Below are 19,962 nucleotides of genomic sequence, written 5' to 3'. Positions count from 1 at the left end.
TAGACATGTTTTCAGAGAAACCGGTTTTTCCCAATGCAAACTTCACTTGTAGGTTGTTGTGGGTCTTGCCATGCAGATGATTGGGTGTTCTGACTGGTTTCCAGGTATTTGTACTCATGGCCCAGTTCTACATTCTAAAAAAGGCCCTAAATTCTAAAAAAAAATGCTGGGTAATTTGCAAACCCAGTTGTTGGTTTAATACAAGTTAGTAATATATATATATATATATATATATATATATATATATATATATATATATATATATATATATATATATATATATATATATATATGGATATATATATATATATATATGGATATATATATATATATATATATATATATATATATATATATATATATATATATATATATATATATATATATATATATATATGGATATATTTTATATATATATATATATATATATATAAAAAAAAGTATATATATATATATATATGGTTATATAGGATAATAAATGTAAATATATTGAGCACTAGAAAACACTTAATGCCATAATAGCACGCTTATCAGTAAATCGCATGGTTACAGATAGAGCCAAACTCTCCCACAAGCCAAAATCCTGTTCCTTAAACTTACATCCAGCTGCTAAATGGTAGTCTTTGGCTATCAGCAACATCAGCTTCCAAACATCCTCTTAAAGCTAAACGTTGAAGAAGTAAGGAATGAGGGAAAGACATTCCTCAGGTCTTTACTTGAAACAGGCAATAAGACGCAGAAGCAGGAAGTGAAGGCAGGTCTTTACGTTGGAGGCATTTCCTGCCTGAGTGATGCATATCAGTTTTCTGAGGTGAAGGGGTGTGTGACAGAGAAGATGAGGAGAAAAAAACAGAGCACTCTTGATTGTGTATTTAGATCTTGATAAGTGATCGAGCGATTATTTTTGTGCCAGAACCAATTTGAACATAACTTTACTCTCTTGCAAAACAAAGAAACAGCCTTTTAGTGTTTTAAAAATCAAATTACTACCGTGTATAAGACTAATCAGGAATGGAAGTGAAAGGGTCTCCGTTTCTTGTTCTTGCTTTTGAAGTTCAAAACATCTGAAGGAAGTGGGTTTGCTGTCTTTTTCCACATTTGCTTTGTTCTTTTATTTTTTGTTTACTAAGATCTCTAATAAGGTATCAAATTAAACATTTATAAAATGTTCAAGGTTGAGGGAGTCATGAGAGAGAAAATACTGGTCACATTCATAAACAGATGGAGGAATGGATGGATGGATGGAAGGAAGGAAAAATAATAAAACAATGCTAAAATAGCATTAACACCAATGAATTTACAATTTAAACCTATAGGTCAGGGGTCACCAATCTCATTCCTGGAGGTCCAGTGCCCTGCAGGGTTTAGCTCCAACTTTCCTTAACACACCTGCCTGGGTGCTTCAAGTATACCCAGTAATATCTTGATTAGCTTGTTCAGGTGTGTTTGATTAGGGTTGGAGCTAAAATCTGCTGGACACCGGACCTCCAGGAGCAAGTTTGGTGACCCCTGCTTTAGGCTGTGGATTTTGAACTGAAAATTTATTTTTAAAAATCCTTTTAAATGAATGCATAACATCTGTTTATAATGCCTAAAATCAATTAAATCAATGTTATGTGACCTTGTAAGTGGTTATGCATAGAGGCTTAAAAATGAATGAAGTGCAATACGATCTACAGCGGTTCAGTATGGGGAAGAAAGGTGATTTAATTGACTTTGAACGTGGCATGGTTGTTGGTGCCAGGCGGGCTGGTCTGAGTATTTCAGAAACTGCTGATCTACTGGGATTTTCATGCACAACCATCTCTAGGGATTACAGAGAATGGTCCAAAAAAGAGAAAGTATCTAGTGAGCGACAGTTCTGTGGGCACAAATGCCTTGTTTATGCCAGAGGAGAATGGCCAGACTGGTCTGAGCTGATAAAAAGGCAACAGTAACTCAAATAACCACTCAGAAGAGTATCTCTTAAACGCACAATGCTTCGAGCCTTGAGGCGGATGAGTTACAGCAGCAGAAGACCACACCAGGTGCCACTCCTGTCAGCTAAGAACAGGAAACTGAAGCTATAAGTCACACAAGTTCACCAAAACTGGACAATAAAAGATTGGAAAAATGTTGCCTGGTCTTATGAGTCTCGATTTCTGTTGCGACATTTGGATGTTAGGGTTAGAATTTGGCATGAAAGCATGGATCCATCCTGCCTTGTATCAACGGTTCAGGCTGGTGGTGGTGGTGTAATGATGTAGGGGATATTTTCTTGACACACTTTGGGCCTGTTAGTACCAGTTGAGCATCTTGTCAATGCCACAGCCTACCTGAGTATTGAAGCTGACCAGGTCCATCCCTCTATGACCACAGTTTACCCATCTTCTGATGGGTACTTCCTGCAGAATAATGCACCGTGCCATAATGCGTGAATAATCTCAGACTGATGACAATAAGTTCACTGTACTCAAATGGCCTCAACAGTCAGCAGATGTCAATCCAATAGAGCACCTTTGGGATGTGGTGGAACGGGAGATTTGCATTATGGATGTGCAGCTGACAAATCTGCAGCAACTGCGTGATGCTATCATGTCAGTATGGATCCAAAAACTCTGAGGAATATTTCCAATACCTTGTTGAATCTATGCCACAAAGGATTAAAGCAGTTCTGAAGGTAAAAGGGGGTCCTACCCGGTACTAGTAAGGTGTACCTAATAAAGTGGCCGGTGATTGTATATGAATACATATATGGATGCAAATGACTGTGAGTATCAATAATATTAATTCTTAAACTGCTCACCATCTGTTTGGAGTAAATGTGCCTCTTACACTATCTTTGTTGCGCTATCTAGTTGTTGCCTTGACAACATTTATGAAGTCACAATACAAGTATGAAACTCCACCTTATTCATCCAAGTAAGAGTAACTGATTATACAAGATTTTTATAGGTCACAGGAAAACCGCTGTATAAGAAATGTAGAAGTCAAATATGAAATCAGTTAACCTTTTTTGTTTGTTTCTCTTAATGGTGTTTGGCTGGAAACTTGGCAGATAGCATTCAGAGAGTTTTGAGCATGTGACATACTGTCAGTTTTAACAAGAATTTTTTTTATCTAACGTGACAAACCTCAAGAGATGGTCTAGCGAGACACAGACGGAAGAGTCATCCTGTAGATCATCTGTAGTGTCTAAACTCAAAGACCCCAATGCTAACTACTCCAGTCATGCATGACCAGTGCTTGACTCAGAGTGGAAGAACCAAGGACAGATTTCCACGAGTCACTTAGCTAACATATAGTGAGCTATTACTTTTTATGTAGACAAATTCTTTAACCCACATTAATGTGGGTGAAAATTAAAGGCATAGTTCATTTATATTCTGTAGTTATAAATTAAGTCATTCAAAACATATGGTTTTCTTTTTCATGCCTTATTGTGGGAACAGAGGCCACACAAAACTTACATGTATTTATTTAAAATTTTTAAATGTTTATAATAATCAATAATAATTATTCCTTAACATTTATATAGCGCTTTTCTGAACACTCGAAGTGCTTTACACATTTTTGGGGGGAATCTCCTCATCCACCACCAGTGTGCAGCATCCACCTGGCAGCCACAGACCACACATCAGCTGATTGGTGGAGAGGAGACGGAGGAATGAAGTCAATTATGATTTGGGGATGGTTTAGCATGATGGAAAGAGGCCAGTGGGCAAATTTGGTCAGCATGCCAGGATTAACCCCTACTCTTTTTCAAAAGACATCCTGACATGTTATCTTCCATAAAATGAAAGTGGATGGAGACCAAGAACTGGTAAGCTCAGAAATGATACCATATGACTCCACATTCAAAGTTTTCTAAAGCAACGTGATAGCTTTGTATGAGGAACAGACTGAAATTTGAATTGAAGCTGGTTGTGGGCTGTGGTCCCTCTTAACTTTCAGTCTATTGAGCTAGGACATTCTGTTACAAATATCTAATTTTCTGCTAAACGAAAGAAAGTAATCCACATGGATTGCAGCACTTTGCATTTTTGTGTGAACTATCCCTTTAAGTAATCAAACCCTGTGAGAAAAGATCCCATGTGTTCAAAGTATGTGCTTTCTCACACATTTATAGCTACATATGCTGGAGGGCTTTGACAAAAAAAGCAGCATACCAGCATTGTAGCTCCTCTAGTTAAGACATTTTTTGGCTACCAGCACCACTTGTTAATGCTGCTTCATGTATGACAACATCCAAGCAATATCCTACAGACACAACGCCCCTTTGCAGAGCCCAAATCCAGCCCCATTACCTAATCTTTTCCTGTTATTCTAACTCAACTTTTGCAATACTAGATCTGGACAAAGGCTTCTCGCTCTGTGGATTTAAAATGTCTCTGTAACATTACCTACTGTACAAGACTTTCCTTGTTTCTATTTTACACTTTGATTTGTGAAATGCTCACTGTTCGGTCTCTTCAAGGTGCCAGATGTTGAGGTGCACAGCAGACATTATATGTTTTGTGTTGAGAATTGACTGTCTCTCAGGTAATAGAGAGAATATTTTTCTACCTCACAGCAGCAGACAGCCTGATCATGTAACCATTTATCTTTCTCTCTAAACTATGTATGCTGAAGTCTCTCTAGGGTGCACAAACGTTTGACCCTTGTAGCATCAGCAAGACACGTGTAAAAACCTAACTGTATTTGTACATGTTTTATTCACTGTAAAACCCAAAAAGTAACTCAAACCATTTCAGGAAAACGGTTGCTACAAACCATTTATGTTCAAAAACCAACACAATCTCACGGCAATTCGTAACTTTTTCATTTAGTGGCTAATTCGTACGAATTTGTACATTTTAGTACGATTTGCTCATCCCCCCAATGAAGGTTGGGTTTAGGGGTGGGGTTAGGTGCCAGGCCTCCTTTTTAAAATCGTACAATTTCATACGACTAAACTCGTACAAAGTCGTACGAATTAGCCACTAAACTGGCAAAACGTAAACGTTTTCTCTTGAGATCAGGCTGTCAAAAACTAATCCTAATGATTACTGTTAACTTAATCCAATTGAGTAAATGAAGCAATTTGAGCACAGTAAAACCCAATAAATGAAAATAACTCAAACCAGTTGAGTACTGTAAAACCAAATAAGTTAAGGCAACTCAAACCGTTTAAGAAATCCGACTGCTAAAAACCATTTCAGTTAAAAAAAACGAATCTGTACGAGTACTGTGAACTTACTCCATTTAAGTTGAAGTAATGATGTATTTTATTAACTCATTACCTTCAACACTGAGTTCAAAACTCTTTTTAAATGAGCAGAATTAACTTTCAGTACATTTTGAGATAACTACACTTATTTCATTTGATAAAGTTGTCTGTTGGTTTTACAGTGTATGATGTAATACAGTGTTAAAGAGGAAAATATTCAGTGTATCAATGAGGGAATGTAATATTGCTTACACTTGGTATAGAGTATGGGCCTCTTGCATATGAATAAAATTAGCCATTTTACTGCTCTTTATATAAAAAAAATCCTGGTTGCCTCACATTTTAAGCTGAATCAGATTAACCTTATGAGTCCATTGAACTTATATTATGTTAAACTGACTTAAAAAGCTTGCATAACTTAAACACTTAAGTTAGAACATGATTAACTTAGTTTAATAAGTTACAATGAACTAAAAACATATGCATCATTACCAACTGATCATACCATTTTTTTTACAGTGTAGGCAACAATGTGGCTACATAAGAAATTGCATCCTCCCCTACTAGTTTTTAATTAAAAATTATGTAACTGCTGCCAACTTTTTAAATACAGACAAATATTTTGTCACAATGTTTTTTCTCCTAGAGTTTTGGATGCTGCATGTTTTTATAATGGCAAAATAAGAAAGGTATTAATTGTGCTTAAATGAATTATTTTTCCAAAAAGGAATATTCTGTCATTATTTACTCTTTCAGACTCATTCCAAACCTGTTTGAATTTCTTAGTTCTGTTGAAAAATAAAAAATAAAAAATGTAAAAATTGTGTAAACCAGTAGGCCTATCCATTGACTTTCATGCCTACTTTTGCCAATGGCTAGCAGCTTCCAGCATTCTTTAAAATAGGCCTGTCATCTCATGGAAACTCATGGAGTTTTGGAGCTGTTTGAGGGTAAATGGTGCATAAATGTACATTTTGGGTGAACTATCCATTTTTAATCAGATAAGTTTGAATGAAATTATTGGTTCTGTGATTAAGTGGATCATGAGGTTCCTTTTGTAGACCGAGTCATTAAAATATATCTGACACAAAAAGATTCAATCACTGATATAAACCATTCTTTTTTTATTGTATTTTATTTTTTATTGCACAAACCATCAGGAACATACACACAACAACATAATATAAAAAGTGAACATAGAAAACTGATCTAATAATTGTAAAAAATAAAAAAATTAAATCCACAAGGCATAATGTATTTTAAGAATAACAGGGGAATAAAAAAACTATTAAAATAATTGATACACATCTCAGATTGTTTGCTTTTCAACAATTTAGACATTTAAAAAAAACTGATACAAAAAATTGTTATGGAGTTATCTTGTTAACAAAAGTTCGGCGGCGCAACAACTCTTCACCTTGTCTTCTTAACCAATCACCTGCTTCCTAAAACTTATTTAAGTCAGGCCAGATTGTGTTGGTTCTTCTCGTTTTCTCGAACTCTCTCTCCCTAAATTTCCATGTACCATTTACAATCCTATAACCCTCCCTTCACTTAAATCGGGGGGTCCAATCACTCTACAAAAATATTACAGAGACGGAACCCCCACTCTGAGTCTCTGGGCATCATCCTAGGACCTGCCTACCTGTTCACTGTTTATCCTCTTCCCTTCCCCTTCATCCCACTGTTCTCTACCATCCCCTTCATCACTACAGTAAAGCCTAGCTCAAAATATGGCGTGGTTCATGCAGGTGAAAATGTGGAAGATTACTTAGCAAATTTCTATTTGTGTATGTGAAATTTTGCCAGTAAAATAAAGAGATTACCAATATATTCAATAGTTTTGTTGGATTTGTTTTCGTAATAAATATATATATATATATATATATATATATATATATATATATATATATATATATATATATATATATATATATATATATATATATATATATATATATATTTAATGTAAAATAATAACTAAGTTTTGTCATTTAAAAAATATTTTTGCACATGTTTGAACATGTTTTCAACATTGCATTAAAAAATAAATGATAAAGGCTCTCTTTATCTGCTTTACACAAACTACGAATGTCCTCCATTGTACTTTATAATTAAGAATTTACTGTGTAAATTGTTTGCTATATTTTAAAATCAATTTCTTTCAATTTGTTGTTAATAGTGTATTTGAAGGGCGAATATCAACCATTTTTATACAAATGTCATTTGAGTGACTTACGTCAATCTGATTTAGGAAGAGATTGGTGTGTCTGTGGTCCGACAGCTGTGAGCTCCCCCTTCACACCATACTTTCCCAAAGTGAAGCCTTCTTCTCACGGCGAGTGCCCTGTTAGCCGCACAGCCAAATTTGGCTCCATTTCAATCCCTTGGGCAGAGGCTGAATCAACTAAAACAACACGCTCTAATTCCAGTCGGCGAAGTGGCTTTTTACAGCTCAGAGACGCGCAATTTCCCAGCCCCGTGTGTGTCTTGACGGTGTCAGATCTATAAATGGAGATTTCGCAGTGTACAGGCTTGTGTATCATAAACAACATTTCTCTAAATAAACAAGCACTCATATCCTAATAACTCCACGCTGAATTTCGAGCGTTGCCTCAAATGCCTGTCCGATGACTTTCCTGACCAGCTTTATCAGAATTGAGACGGTCTGTTGAGGGCAGCATGTTTGGAGATCCTTTTTGTAGGATAACGGACTTTATAAAGAGCTCTTTCGTTGTTAATCATTCATTCAGGTATCTCTGACAGCTATGCAAAAGAGTCCTTCAACTAGACAGATTAACAAGACGGGGTCACACGTACTTCCAAGCTATAGTGATAGTTTCTATTTTAAGATTTTATGCTTTAGATAATCTTCATTAAAGTCACTATTAGGCCTATCTGGGTCAACTTCCAATTCTCCACTAAAATGTTATAAAACTTTTGATAGCATCCATACTTTCAGAATATGAACTCTGTAAGGGCAAGTGTTTATTTCCTGGAACAGATGAAACAGTGAAGTTATTAAAATGTTACATTTATTAAAAACATAGTTATGCACTATAATAAAAACATATTTATATCTATTAGAAATGCATTTATAATGAGTAAAATTATGATTATTTTTTATTTAAATGTACGAAGGCATACTTTATGGCTATAATTTAGTGTAATTATTTTTGAATTATGTTTTTGAATTACTTTGAATGAATAGAGATATTCCTCTCTGTGTACCGCTGTTTCCCCACTTTGTGAATTGTGCCGTTAGCTCCACCTCTATGGAGGTTTGTCACGAGAGGAAGAACTGAACCTCCTCCTAATACCCCTTCAATTAAGCTGGAGGGAGGACGCAGAAAGGAGAGGACGGGACAGATAGACGGAGGCGCGGTAACAGAGCGCTTGGAAAAATAAGGATCTGACTGATTCACTTCACCAAGGCATGAGATTTGCGTAAGGCAGCAGCTTCAGCAGGATTCCGCTTAAGTGCATCACTTTTCTTGTGAAAGAAGTTTAATAAAGCAGTGGATTTTGATACATCGGTTACTATGGGCTGCAAACGGCACCGTTCAAAGACTTCGGCGTCTACAAGCTGCTCTCCAATGGGACTTTCGTTGTTGATTCTTCTACCTTTGTCTGTTGCCTTCAACTTGGATGTGGAGAATCCAGCGGTGTATAACGGACCCAGCGGTAGCTACTTCGGGTACTCGGTGGACTTTTATATGACTGACTCAAGGTAGGTTTCTTTCATTTGCCTTTACGCACTGAAATTGTAGAAGCTTGGCGAGGATTCAAGGAAAACTACAACTAGATCAAATTTACTGATTGTTCCCTTACAAATGGTATTTAATGATGTGAATATGTCTTGCAAATGCTGTTTAGTTAGTGCATTAGTGTTTTATTCACTCCTGTGGTTTTAAAATCACATATTATTATTTAACTTTGTGGTTTTGAAACAGTGTTTTACCATCATTACCATAATTTAACGTTAATTGAATTGAAAGAAAGCTGTGTCAGTCTGATAAGTGTTTATACTTCACGGTTTTAATGAAGAGAATGAAACAGATTGGCATTTTTAATTGAGGTAAAGTTGGTTTTCAATTCGCACATTCAGACTTTTTCATTATTAATATAATTTCAGGAAAGTGTTCATTGCAAATTCTAAATAGTGAAATCATATTGGTATCCAACAACCATCAAAGTACATTGTTCACAGTCAATTAAATAGTGCTAATGTTGTTTTAAAGTCATATTTAAATGTGATTTCAGTCTGAATACTCAAAGTACCATGGTAAACAATGTATGGAGCTGTCACTGAACGAATCTGCAAATTTAAAATAAACCTTACCTCAATGCATTTTAACTGATTTCTAACTTTCTGAAGTTTTTTTTTTCTTTTATAAATGTATGTATTATATTGGCTGTTGTAGTGTAATGTTAGCTAATCTAACTAAAGAATTAAATAGAATTTAGTACTCAAGTGGTCAGGGTTAAGAGCATGGGTTGGTGGTCTCTAGATCTGTAAACCACTGTTCTAAATGTGTTTAACCTACAGTAGTCAACATTTGAAGTGGTTTAATACCTTTCATCAGAGTTGTCCTAAAACTATTGAACAACACCCAATCTTGTCTTCTGACAATTTTGAAAAACTTTTTTGATCCACTTGATTACTGTAGCTCATTCATTGATTTGCTGTGTTTCCCTTTCATTCTAATAGACTGATTACTAAACTGAGCTCAGTGTTATCATATACTCACCAGTCTAGGGGGGCAATGAATCCAAGGGTATCCCCCAACTGTTGTTTACAATCCCAACCCAGTCTGTGCACTGCCAATCAGATCAAAGCGTATCACCACAGTTGGGGAGCAACGGTGCTAAAAGTGTGGTTAAGTGTTTGTTTAGCGCACGCCTGAAGTGTGTGTGCATGTTTATATGTTAGCGGATGACAACACATGCGTTTCTCAGTAGCATCGCTGGTGGCTTTTCCATATATAGAACTTGACAAAAGTGAATGATGATGTCATAGTAGGTACCAGCTCTCCTCAAGGGGAATGAAGATTGCCCCCATAATTTTCCCTGATTACATGTGTTATGGTCACTTAAAGCCTTCTGCAAAATCTAGCAGGACAATCTCCAAACATTCAGAGATGACCTTTGCTAGATTATGAGTAACCCATGGGGGAAAAGGCAAACGTTAGACATCTTTGATCTGTTTTTTGATCTTGCCGATATCTTTTGTTTGGAGCCTTTTTAGTGCTATAAAAAGTCATTCAGCTTGCCTGATATGACATTTCAAGTGATACTTCATTTGCTTGGCAAATAGTTTGCTGTCTAAAGTTTTAATGCTGATTTTGGATTTCTGTATGTTAAATGTATAGTTATTATTCAACTATACATTAAAATTTAAATGTCACTTTCTCGTATTGGTGAAACCCTGTGATGATTTTAAATAATGTTGTAACTGCTGTCATCCAGAAAATCAAAGCTAAATTGCTCAAATACAAGAACAATGCACAGTGCTCAGCATAATTGAGTACACCAAAGACTTTTTTTTTTACGAAGGTTATGGTTTTATGTATGGTGTTGACAAGAAAATCATGTATTATTTTATCATGTTCTTATTTTATCTACGTGGTATTGTTAATATTTCTGTAATAATGAAATCAAAAGGTTGTAATATTATCAGAATTGCTATGAGATTAATTGGATCAGAAACCTTTGCCAGTATTTAAACGCTCTATGAGCAATGCACTCTGAATGAAGTGAAAAGAATTCTGAACAATCCATCTCATGTACTTTTCCTATGTTATGATCTTTTACCTTCTGGTAGAAGATACTGAACCTTCTGCTGGAAGCAGAATAGACTCTTGTATCCCAGTGTCAGTCAGACTGTTGAACACTGATCAGTAGTGTTCATATGTTTTTCGTTGTGTATATAACTCTTTTGCATGTTTGTTTTTATATATTTTTTTTTATTGTGTCAGAACTTGCTGAAGTGCTCTGTGAATCCACCGAAAATTTCATCTTGAGGGACAATAAAGTAAACAAACAAACCCCATTGAATATTTTTAAAAAATTTATATTTAATCTATTTCTCTTAATTTAATCTATGAATTTTTGTGCATTTAAACAAAACAGACTTAATGTATATATTTATTAAAGTAATAAACATATTTAAAAATTGAAATATAATAAAATTAGATTCAAGCAAAATATTGCAAAAAAAAAAAAAAATACAACGTACAAAATTTCCTCTAAATTTTTCACTTTTTTTTTTTTGCTTCTTGATTTTTCCTCTTTTTAAAATTTGTGTTAAATATTTTTATATAACATATACATTTTGGTGTACTTGTTTTTGGGCTGTTAATGTAAGTTATGTTGTTAGATGAGCTCCAGATTTGGCTACAGTACTGACTGATCTAATATTTATGCACAAATATAATATTGTAGAGCTTTCTATTCAAAATATGAACTCAAAAGATAGATTTGTGAGGGGTGTACTTGTATATGCTGAGCACTGTATAAAATGAAAAAGCCCAATGACAATCTGAAATAGAATATACACTGAATGTATATCTTTTGTTATCTATAAACTTGTGCTGGTTTGGAACACAATGTGTAAATAATAATAGAATCTGTTAAGGGATACACCCCAAAATGTTATCATCTACTCAACATCCAATTGTACCAAACCTGCTTGAGTTTCTTTCTTCTGAAGAATGCTAGATAAATCAGCCATTGATTTCTATAGTATACTTTAATGTCAATTGCTGCATTCTCCCAACATTCTTCATAATATTTTTATTTTGTGTTTAACAGACATGCATAATGGTGTGCAAAGGGTGAGGGAATTACAATTTTTGGGTGAGCTATCCCTTTAACTGCTTTCCCATAAGTCATTATGAGACATCAAGTGTTTTTAAAGGTACCAGCAGTCTGTCTTTGAATGGAAAAATGTTGTTGAATGGAGCAGCAGCGATCATAAATGCAATCTAACTGTGATTGCTGGACCACATGATCACCTTCAGCTCTTAGATAGGATCTTTGTGGCCATATGAGGTGATAAATCCAAAGGGAAATCACAGAGTATGAGGCATGCCATTCAATCTCAATGCTGATCTGTAGGGTTTCCCTTGCCCTTTGGCTGCGCTACTCTCTTTTCAAGCTGCAGACAGCTGTGCGGCACTGTTCTGGAGGTATGATTGCAGTAATAATCAACTCACTCATGTTCTGACTAGAACACGCCACAATCAGCCATCTCCATCTGTGTTTGTCTGCTGGACTATGTCTAGCCGTGCACAGCTGTAGAGGGGCTTTAGTCAGAGTGGGCTCATGCTGGCTCTGGTTTCTTGGGGGCGTTATTTTCAGAAAGGCTCTCCTTTCCTTGCACTGTAGCTTCTTATTCTCTTTCTTCACTCATTACTCATTACTAGGGCCAGACAGAATCAGCAGACATTTTTTGCTATTTCTGCAGCGAATTTTGTAAAAATATTTTGGGAGCATTGTAACTAAAAACTTAATATATAAAATTAAAATATAATTATTCTATCTTTTAGTGAATGTTTACAGTGCAAATCCGTAATATTTTCACTTATTAGTTTATAATAAAGGGAGGCATTTTCGACTTTGCTGACCCATTTTGCTGACTATTTGTCAATGAAAATCTACTTAATATTACTAGGTTTGATTTGCAATGATTGGAAAGCATTTAAATATTATAATTAAATGAATACTCATCTTTAACTTTTTAAATTTTTAGTTCATTTACTACATAAATAAAATATGTAAATATTAAATTTTGTACTTCGTAAACTAGTTGTTTTTGACATTTAATATTACAATGTAAAGTTTGACTAAAACTACTACATGTTACTATTAGATTTTTTTTCAGTGTGGTGGATGATTAAGAACATGACGCATGGCTGAATGATTCAGAAAGGTTTGCGGATGCACTTCTAAGCGTGTCTCTCTCCATTCTGAGTCTCTGATGATGTAATTCAGCGTGGTGTTTAAACTCCTCACACTGTACTTCCAGTCTCTAGACCAAACGCCCCCCGACTCCTACACGGTATCTTGGCCTGATTCTTCTGAGCTGTGAAGTCATGGCAAGAGGCAACTCTCTCTCTATGATGACTTCATCTGAACTTTTCACTCCCAAGATGTCGTCGTGGAGGAGGACGAATGGGCCTCAAACTGGAGGCTGAGTGAAAGGGTGAAAGAATGCACGATATCAAGAGTTTTCTTCCCAGGCGTTTAATAGAATGTGTGTGTGTTTTAGTTTTTCCACATGCTGTATGTTGACCAGCAGTTGTCTATGGGGTATTGAAATTGGCCACATTTTTTGCATTAACCCTTTATTGGGCAAAGATCACAAATGTAAAAGGGATAGTTTTCCTAAAAATGAATGTCCTGTCATTACTCAACTTTTATTGGTTCCAAACTTGTTGGACTTTCTTCTGTTAAGCACAAAAGAAGATATTTTAAAGAAAGCTGGAAACCTGTAACCATTGACTTATAGTATTTGATTTTCCCACTTTGGATGTCAGTGGTTAAAGTTTTTCAGCTTTCCTCAAAAATAGTTTATTTTGTCAAGGAAACAATAGAAATTCATAAGGGTTTATTACCACTTGAGGGTTATTAAACGATGAGTAAATTTTCCTTTTTGGGTGAACTATCCCTTTAACTTCATTGACTGAATACAATGCAATTTTCTTATAAAGTTCAAAAGTTTTAACACTCCAGATTAGTGATGCAACGATTATAGATTTTGGTTGTACGATTATAGTCTGAGAAGTAATCACGGTTATCACGATCATTAAGTATTCATTAATTTCAAAACACTACTAGTTTAGAAAATCGCATGAAAATTCCTTACATTTTATATTCTGCTCAGTAACCAATTAATACAGCACTTAATAACATTAAAAACAAACTAAAGTCAATCTCTCTCTTTGTGCTTCAAAATAAGTGAAATTTTATGTGAATAATTCCAAAATGAATGTCTAATAATTATAAAATATTAATAATGATGACAATTATTATCATGCTGCGTTGAATGTGCTTGAACGTGAGTTATCTGCTATAAAAATTCCTACAGTTGCATTGACAAATAGATCTATGGTTTGCATCAAACAAAAATGGAGCATTGCAGTAAGAAATATACATTTTGCTCTATTGTTTTTATACACATGCCAATTTAATAGAAAGAAAGATTGGAAAAGAAAAGTAAGAAAAGTCTCACTTCTACAACTCTTTAAAGGTTTTAGTTTCAGTTCGTGTCATTTTAACTGCTCAGTCTCGTTATGCGCTGATTTTCATTTTTTTGTTTGTGGAATAAAGCAGGCGAGTCAGCCGACCCAATAGGCTATATGAGCTGGGCAGAGCAGGATTCTCGCAATGACCACCTGCACAGTCCAGTTATTTGTCATGAGCCGCAGTTCCAGTTTTAAGGCGAGCTTCCTTGGCGATTGTGTACACAGTGTTAGATTTTGCATTTAGCATCCATTTGCGCTGAACACACAATGAATGCAACACATCAAGATTTGGGTCATTAAACAGCTGATCCTTTCAGTACTCTCTGAAAACACTCGGTTGATCTCGGCTGTCAAGTCAACATTCGCCACATGATCGCTCTTATCAGCGGCAATATTTGTAACTTTAGGTGGGTTTGCAAACCTGTGCACTTTTCATTGCTTCTTCATCGAACTTCAGCCGATTGCAATTCCCACGGGCACAAAAGCTCCCTGTCATCTCATTATACGCGCCTGGAAAGCGTGAGCACATTGTGTCACGTGCGCGTCCCTCTATTGGAAAAAACTAACTTGCACAGGCTAGCCTTAGTTAATAGCCTTAGTCATAGTTAATCCAGTGTGCATGGTTATTAGTTTCGGTGTACAAACTAGCTCACAGCTGGCATAAATTTGTTTAGTTGCTGCTGTTTTGTTCTGTGCAGAAACGCAGTGTTGAGAAACCTTTACGATTATTTAACCATGAGGAATTAAATCGCGATTAATAGTGAAACCGTTTAATCGTTGCTGCCCTACTCCAGATTTTCTCTGGGTATTTTGGTGAGTGCCCTACAAAGGGATTTAAAGGTTTTTTTTTTTTTTTATTAAAATAATAGTGAATTCACATAATTCACTTGACACTGCAATCAATGCCTTTATTTTCTAACTATTTAGCCAACTTTCCTGTTACACAGCATGATATTTTATCTATTTTATGTTTATTTGTTGCATTTTCAACAGTTACTCTTTTAAATGGGTTTAAAAAAAGATATTTCACCTTCTTTATGTAAAGGTGAAAAAAACAGGTCTGTGTTGAATTTCCCGACAGCATTGAATCACTAAATAGATTGTGGAGACCATTGGTGCCAGTGTTTTACACTATCTACTTGGGTTTACAGTGCTTTTGGGGAATGCAGACCTTACTGAATTCTGGAGGGCCTTCTCAATTCTCAGAGCCTGCTTAAAACTGACTTGCTGACAAATAACTCTGAAAACCCAAAATTTATTTTGGAAACCCTTGTATGTCATGCTATATACTATCATGCCCTCCATGCATTTAAGCTTAAGATCTGGAGCACCTCCATATCATTGTGGGTTCCCAAAAGTCGTGGTTTGATTTTCAGTATAATCATAGTCAAAATGAAAGAAAAAAAACTTCACTTCAATCTTCACTTAAACAGCGTCGGCCAGCTGTCTGAAGACTCAATGTTCTTTCTCTCAGACTGAGGAATCTGGTGTCAGGTATAAACACTCTGTCCTGCCTGTTCTGTCTCAATCTCTCGCTCTGTAAATCTTATTCCTTACAAAACGTTCGCTCCTCGCCTCATCCACAGACTCCCTGATAGTCTGGCCTCAAAAGGGCACCCAGGTCTGAGGAGAATAGTACTCCTTTGCACGCATTAATAGAATTAGCTAGCGTGCAGACCACCACATAGAACTGCCTGAGGACAGGGTTCAAGATCTCTGTGTCAGGGGGCTTTACAGCTGTGTACATGGAGGAGAAATTTATGGTTCTTGAATCATGAGAGAAGAACAGCGCAGTTCTATGTTGGGGCCTCCTCCGGATGGTCTGATACATTAAACCTAATTTGTTTGGAAGAATTGTGGCTGTATGTTGAAAGCCCCACTTGTTCACTTGACTTGAGCTGAATTGCAATGTCTTCTGGTTGATTATTGGAACAAGTGTCTCCTTGTATGTTCTCATCAGGGTTCGTTTATGCCAGTCAAGGTAAACCCCTTCTATATCTAAAAATGGAGATGTGCACTACATTCTTAGTTCTCAGATGATCCTCTGCACTGTGAAAGAGCAAAGGTGATGGTCTGGATCTTGGGTTGAATGTCAGAAAATGGCTATATTTTGAAATGTTTTGATTGCAGAAACAATAGAAACTGAACACCGCTGTCTCTGTTCCTGCTGGGATTTGCGTGGCTCTGGATGATAAGTGTTGTTTTCAGAGAATAATGTGTTACTATGCATTAATTCTTTTTGTGTTTATGATGTTCACAAAGACGGTTTTCTGTGTTTGATGATTGTTGGCGACTGTTTGAAGCTTGTGGTTGAATCCGAGGAGCTGGACTGTCTGCATTAGCAGCCAAAGGCTACAAATTTACAGCCACAATGGCAGGAATATTACTGTAAAAACATTTAAAAAAACGTTCTCACCTGCCTCTGTGTGTTTTATTGCACAAAGATTCACTAAGTTGAGGTTTACCAAGTTACGTTGGCTATCAAACACACAGGCTCTTTTTTGATAATGACCTACTTGGACCCAACTGTCATTCAGGGAAGAAAATGTAGATTTTTCCTTGAAATATTTTTTTAAAAAGTCCATAAGAATATTTGTATGTTCTCAAATAGGATTCAGGTTTAAAATCAGTGCATGTTTTCTGGTCAAGCCATCTATCATGTCATCCGTAAAGCTATCTATCAAGCTCACTTTATTTATCTTTATTTTGCACTAGTTATATGATTTATAGCTTGGCAGTGTGTAGCGCTGCTTCTTCACAGCAAGAAGGTCGCTGGTTTGAACCCTGGCTGGATCAGCTGGCATTTCTGCATGGGGTTTGCATGTTCCCTCTGTGTTTGCGCGGGTTTCTTCAGGGTGCTCCAGTTTCCCCCACAGTCCAAAGACATGTGCTGTAGGTGAATTGAGTAAGCTAATTTGTCTGTAGTGTATGTGTGTCCTCGCCCACTAGATTGGTTGAGCCCAACAACTCGCTTCAATAAAAACTAGACGTTACGAAAACCAATATAATGTGGCTAAATCTCAGCTTTGACATAAATGGCCCTGGGAGTGAGTGAGTAAGTAGGTAGCTGAGTAGTTAGGTAAGTAGGTGAGTAGGTAGGTAAGTTGGCAAGTAAGTGGGCAGGTAGGTAAGTAAGTAGGTAGGTAAGCAAGTAAGTAGGTAAATAATTTTGTTTTTTAAGTAGTTAGGTAGGTAAGTAAGTAGGTAGGAAGGTAAGTAGGCAAGTAAGTGGGTAGGTAAGCAGGTAGTAAGGTAGGTAAGCAGGTAGGTAGGTAAGTAAATACGTAGGTATGTAAGTAGGTTGTTGAGTTAGTAGGTATGTTGGTAAGCAAGTAGGTAAATAAGTAAGCAAGTAGATAAGTAGGTAAGTAAGTTTGTAGGCCAGTAGGTAGGTAGGTAAGTAGGTAGGTCAGTAGGTAGGTAAGTAGGTAGAAAGGTAGGTAAGTAGGTAATATGATTTAGAGCAAACGATACATTAGCAATTGTTAATATGGGAAATATTCTGTCAATCCATTAACTTAGCTTTAGAGATTTAAAACATGTAGCTTTAACAAATTTTAAATTTCGTTTACAATGATTTTACGATAATTGTTTCAGAAATGGGAATTCTTGATCTTCAAGTTAAAGGGTTAGTTCACACAAAAAACACAAAATTATTTTTTTTAATCGCTCACCCTCATGTTGGCTCATATCCCATAAGACATTTGTTCATCTTTGGAAAACATGTTAAGATATCTTAGGTGAATTCTGGGAGATCTTTCATTGACAGCAAGGTTAAGAACTCATTCAAAGTCCAGAAAATACTTAAAAACATCCTCAAAACAGACCATATGCCCTTAGCGGTCAAATCAGAATAGTATAAAGCTACAGAATATGAAGAACATGTGAAATAATGGCACACTGGAATTACATCATAGTTGGTTTGGGTTGATATAGTACACATCAGGTCGACCTGAGCTGTGGTCATCATCCTCAAAAAGTTTATCGATGTTAAGAGGGTCATTGCTAGATCAATATTTACCCCAGACCTTGAGCTTGGTTTGCCTTTGCTAAACACAGGGACATACTTTAGCTCAGCTAGGGTTTTATTTGCCATTTATCATTTCAACTCTTCTTTCAATAGATGAGACAGTCTGTTGTCCATAGCCTTGCATTCAGCTGGAGATGGGTGTGTGTATATTGGCTGCCAAGCTATTCTTCACCCAAGTTCTCCCTACAACGACTTGTGTTTTTCATGGAGTGTGTACAATAGAGGCCTTTGTGTGCTGGTAGATAGATTTGCTGTTTTCAGTAGCGAAACGTTTCCATGTGATTTGAATCTGTGTTTATTTATTCGTGTTTTGGGCCTTTTGCTTCTTGATAAACCCTTGTTCGGCTCTTTTGGCCCTGTGAGGTTTGGCTTTGATGGTGGTGTCAATCAGATTGACTTGTAAAATTATAAGACTCAATTTAAGAATAAATTAGTACATTATAAGAAATATCATTCATATATCCACAAGGCAATTCACATTTTCAAAATCCAGTTTGTAGGTTCAAAACACAATTATTAAATGCACAAATCCAATTTGTAAATTCAAAACAAGATTAAAAAAATACACAAATCCAATTCGTACATTATAAACACAGTTCAACAATACACAAATGCAATTTTTAGATTTAAAACACGATTCAACAATACACAAATCCAATTCATTAATTCAAAACAGAATTCTAAAATACACAAATCCAATTTGTTAATTCAAAACATGATTCAATAATACACAATTTAATATGTCAGATCAAAACACGATTTAAAAATACACAAATCCAATTCGTTAATTCAAAACAGAATTCTAAAATACACAAATCCAATTTGTTAATTCAAAACAGGATTCAAAAATATATAAAAATCAATGTGTTAATTCAAAACATGATTCAAAAATACTCAAAGCCCATTTTTAATATTCAAAACACGATTGAACAATACAAAAATCCAATTATTAAATTCAAAACACAATTCAAAAATGCACAAATCCAGTTTGTTAATTCAAACCACATTTAAAAATACACAAATCCAGTTCTTAAATTCAAAACACAATTCAAAAATGCACAAATCCAGTTCGTAAATTCAAAACATGATTCTAAAATACACAGATCCAGTTCATAAAATTAAAACACAATTTATAAATACAGAAACCTAATTCGTTAATTCAAAACACGATTCAGCAGTACACAAATCCCATACGTAAATTTCAAAATGCGATTCATTGATACACAAATCCAATTCAGAAAATCAAAACACGATTGAAAAATACACAAATCCAATTCGTACATTCAAAACACGATTCAACAATACACATATCCAATTAACTTGGTGAAAATATGTATGATTTTTACTTAATAAATTGTGCGTTATATTTAAGAATTGTGTTTTGAATTAACAAATTGGATATTGTAAATGTGAATCATGCTGTGCATGTATGAAGTTTTAGTAAAAGTATTGTTTTTGAGACCGATCTGGCTCCATATAAATGTGTGCCACCTTTA

General features: G+C 35.5%; 1 protein-coding gene across 3 annotated transcripts in view; it reads left to right on the top strand.

The window, feature by feature from the left end:
• Positions 1-8,518: 8,518 nt before the first annotated feature.
• itga5 (integrin, alpha 5 (fibronectin receptor, alpha polypeptide)) overlaps positions 8,519-19,962 on the top strand; it is a 112,057-nt gene continuing 100,613 nt past the window's right edge. For 2 of the 3 annotated variants that reach the window (XR_012398264.1, XR_012398265.1), the window contains exon 1: positions 8,535-8,918. Coding sequence is in view for 1 of the 3 variants with exons in the window: in NM_001004288.2 (NP_001004288.2) it covers positions 8,731-8,918 (188 nt within the window). In the remaining 2 variants the exon portion in view is untranslated. Of the gene's footprint in view, positions 8,919-19,962 lie in introns of all 3 variants that reach the window. The other variant, NM_001004288.2, reaches the window with a different exon arrangement.

Source organism: Danio rerio, chromosome 23 (assembly GCF_049306965.1).
Source record: "Danio rerio strain Tuebingen ecotype United States chromosome 23, GRCz12tu, whole genome shotgun sequence".
Lineage (NCBI taxonomy): Eukaryota > Metazoa > Chordata > Actinopteri > Cypriniformes > Danionidae > Danio > Danio rerio.
Note: the sequence above shows the minus strand (reverse complement) of the source record. Positions and strands in the feature narration are given on the sequence as shown.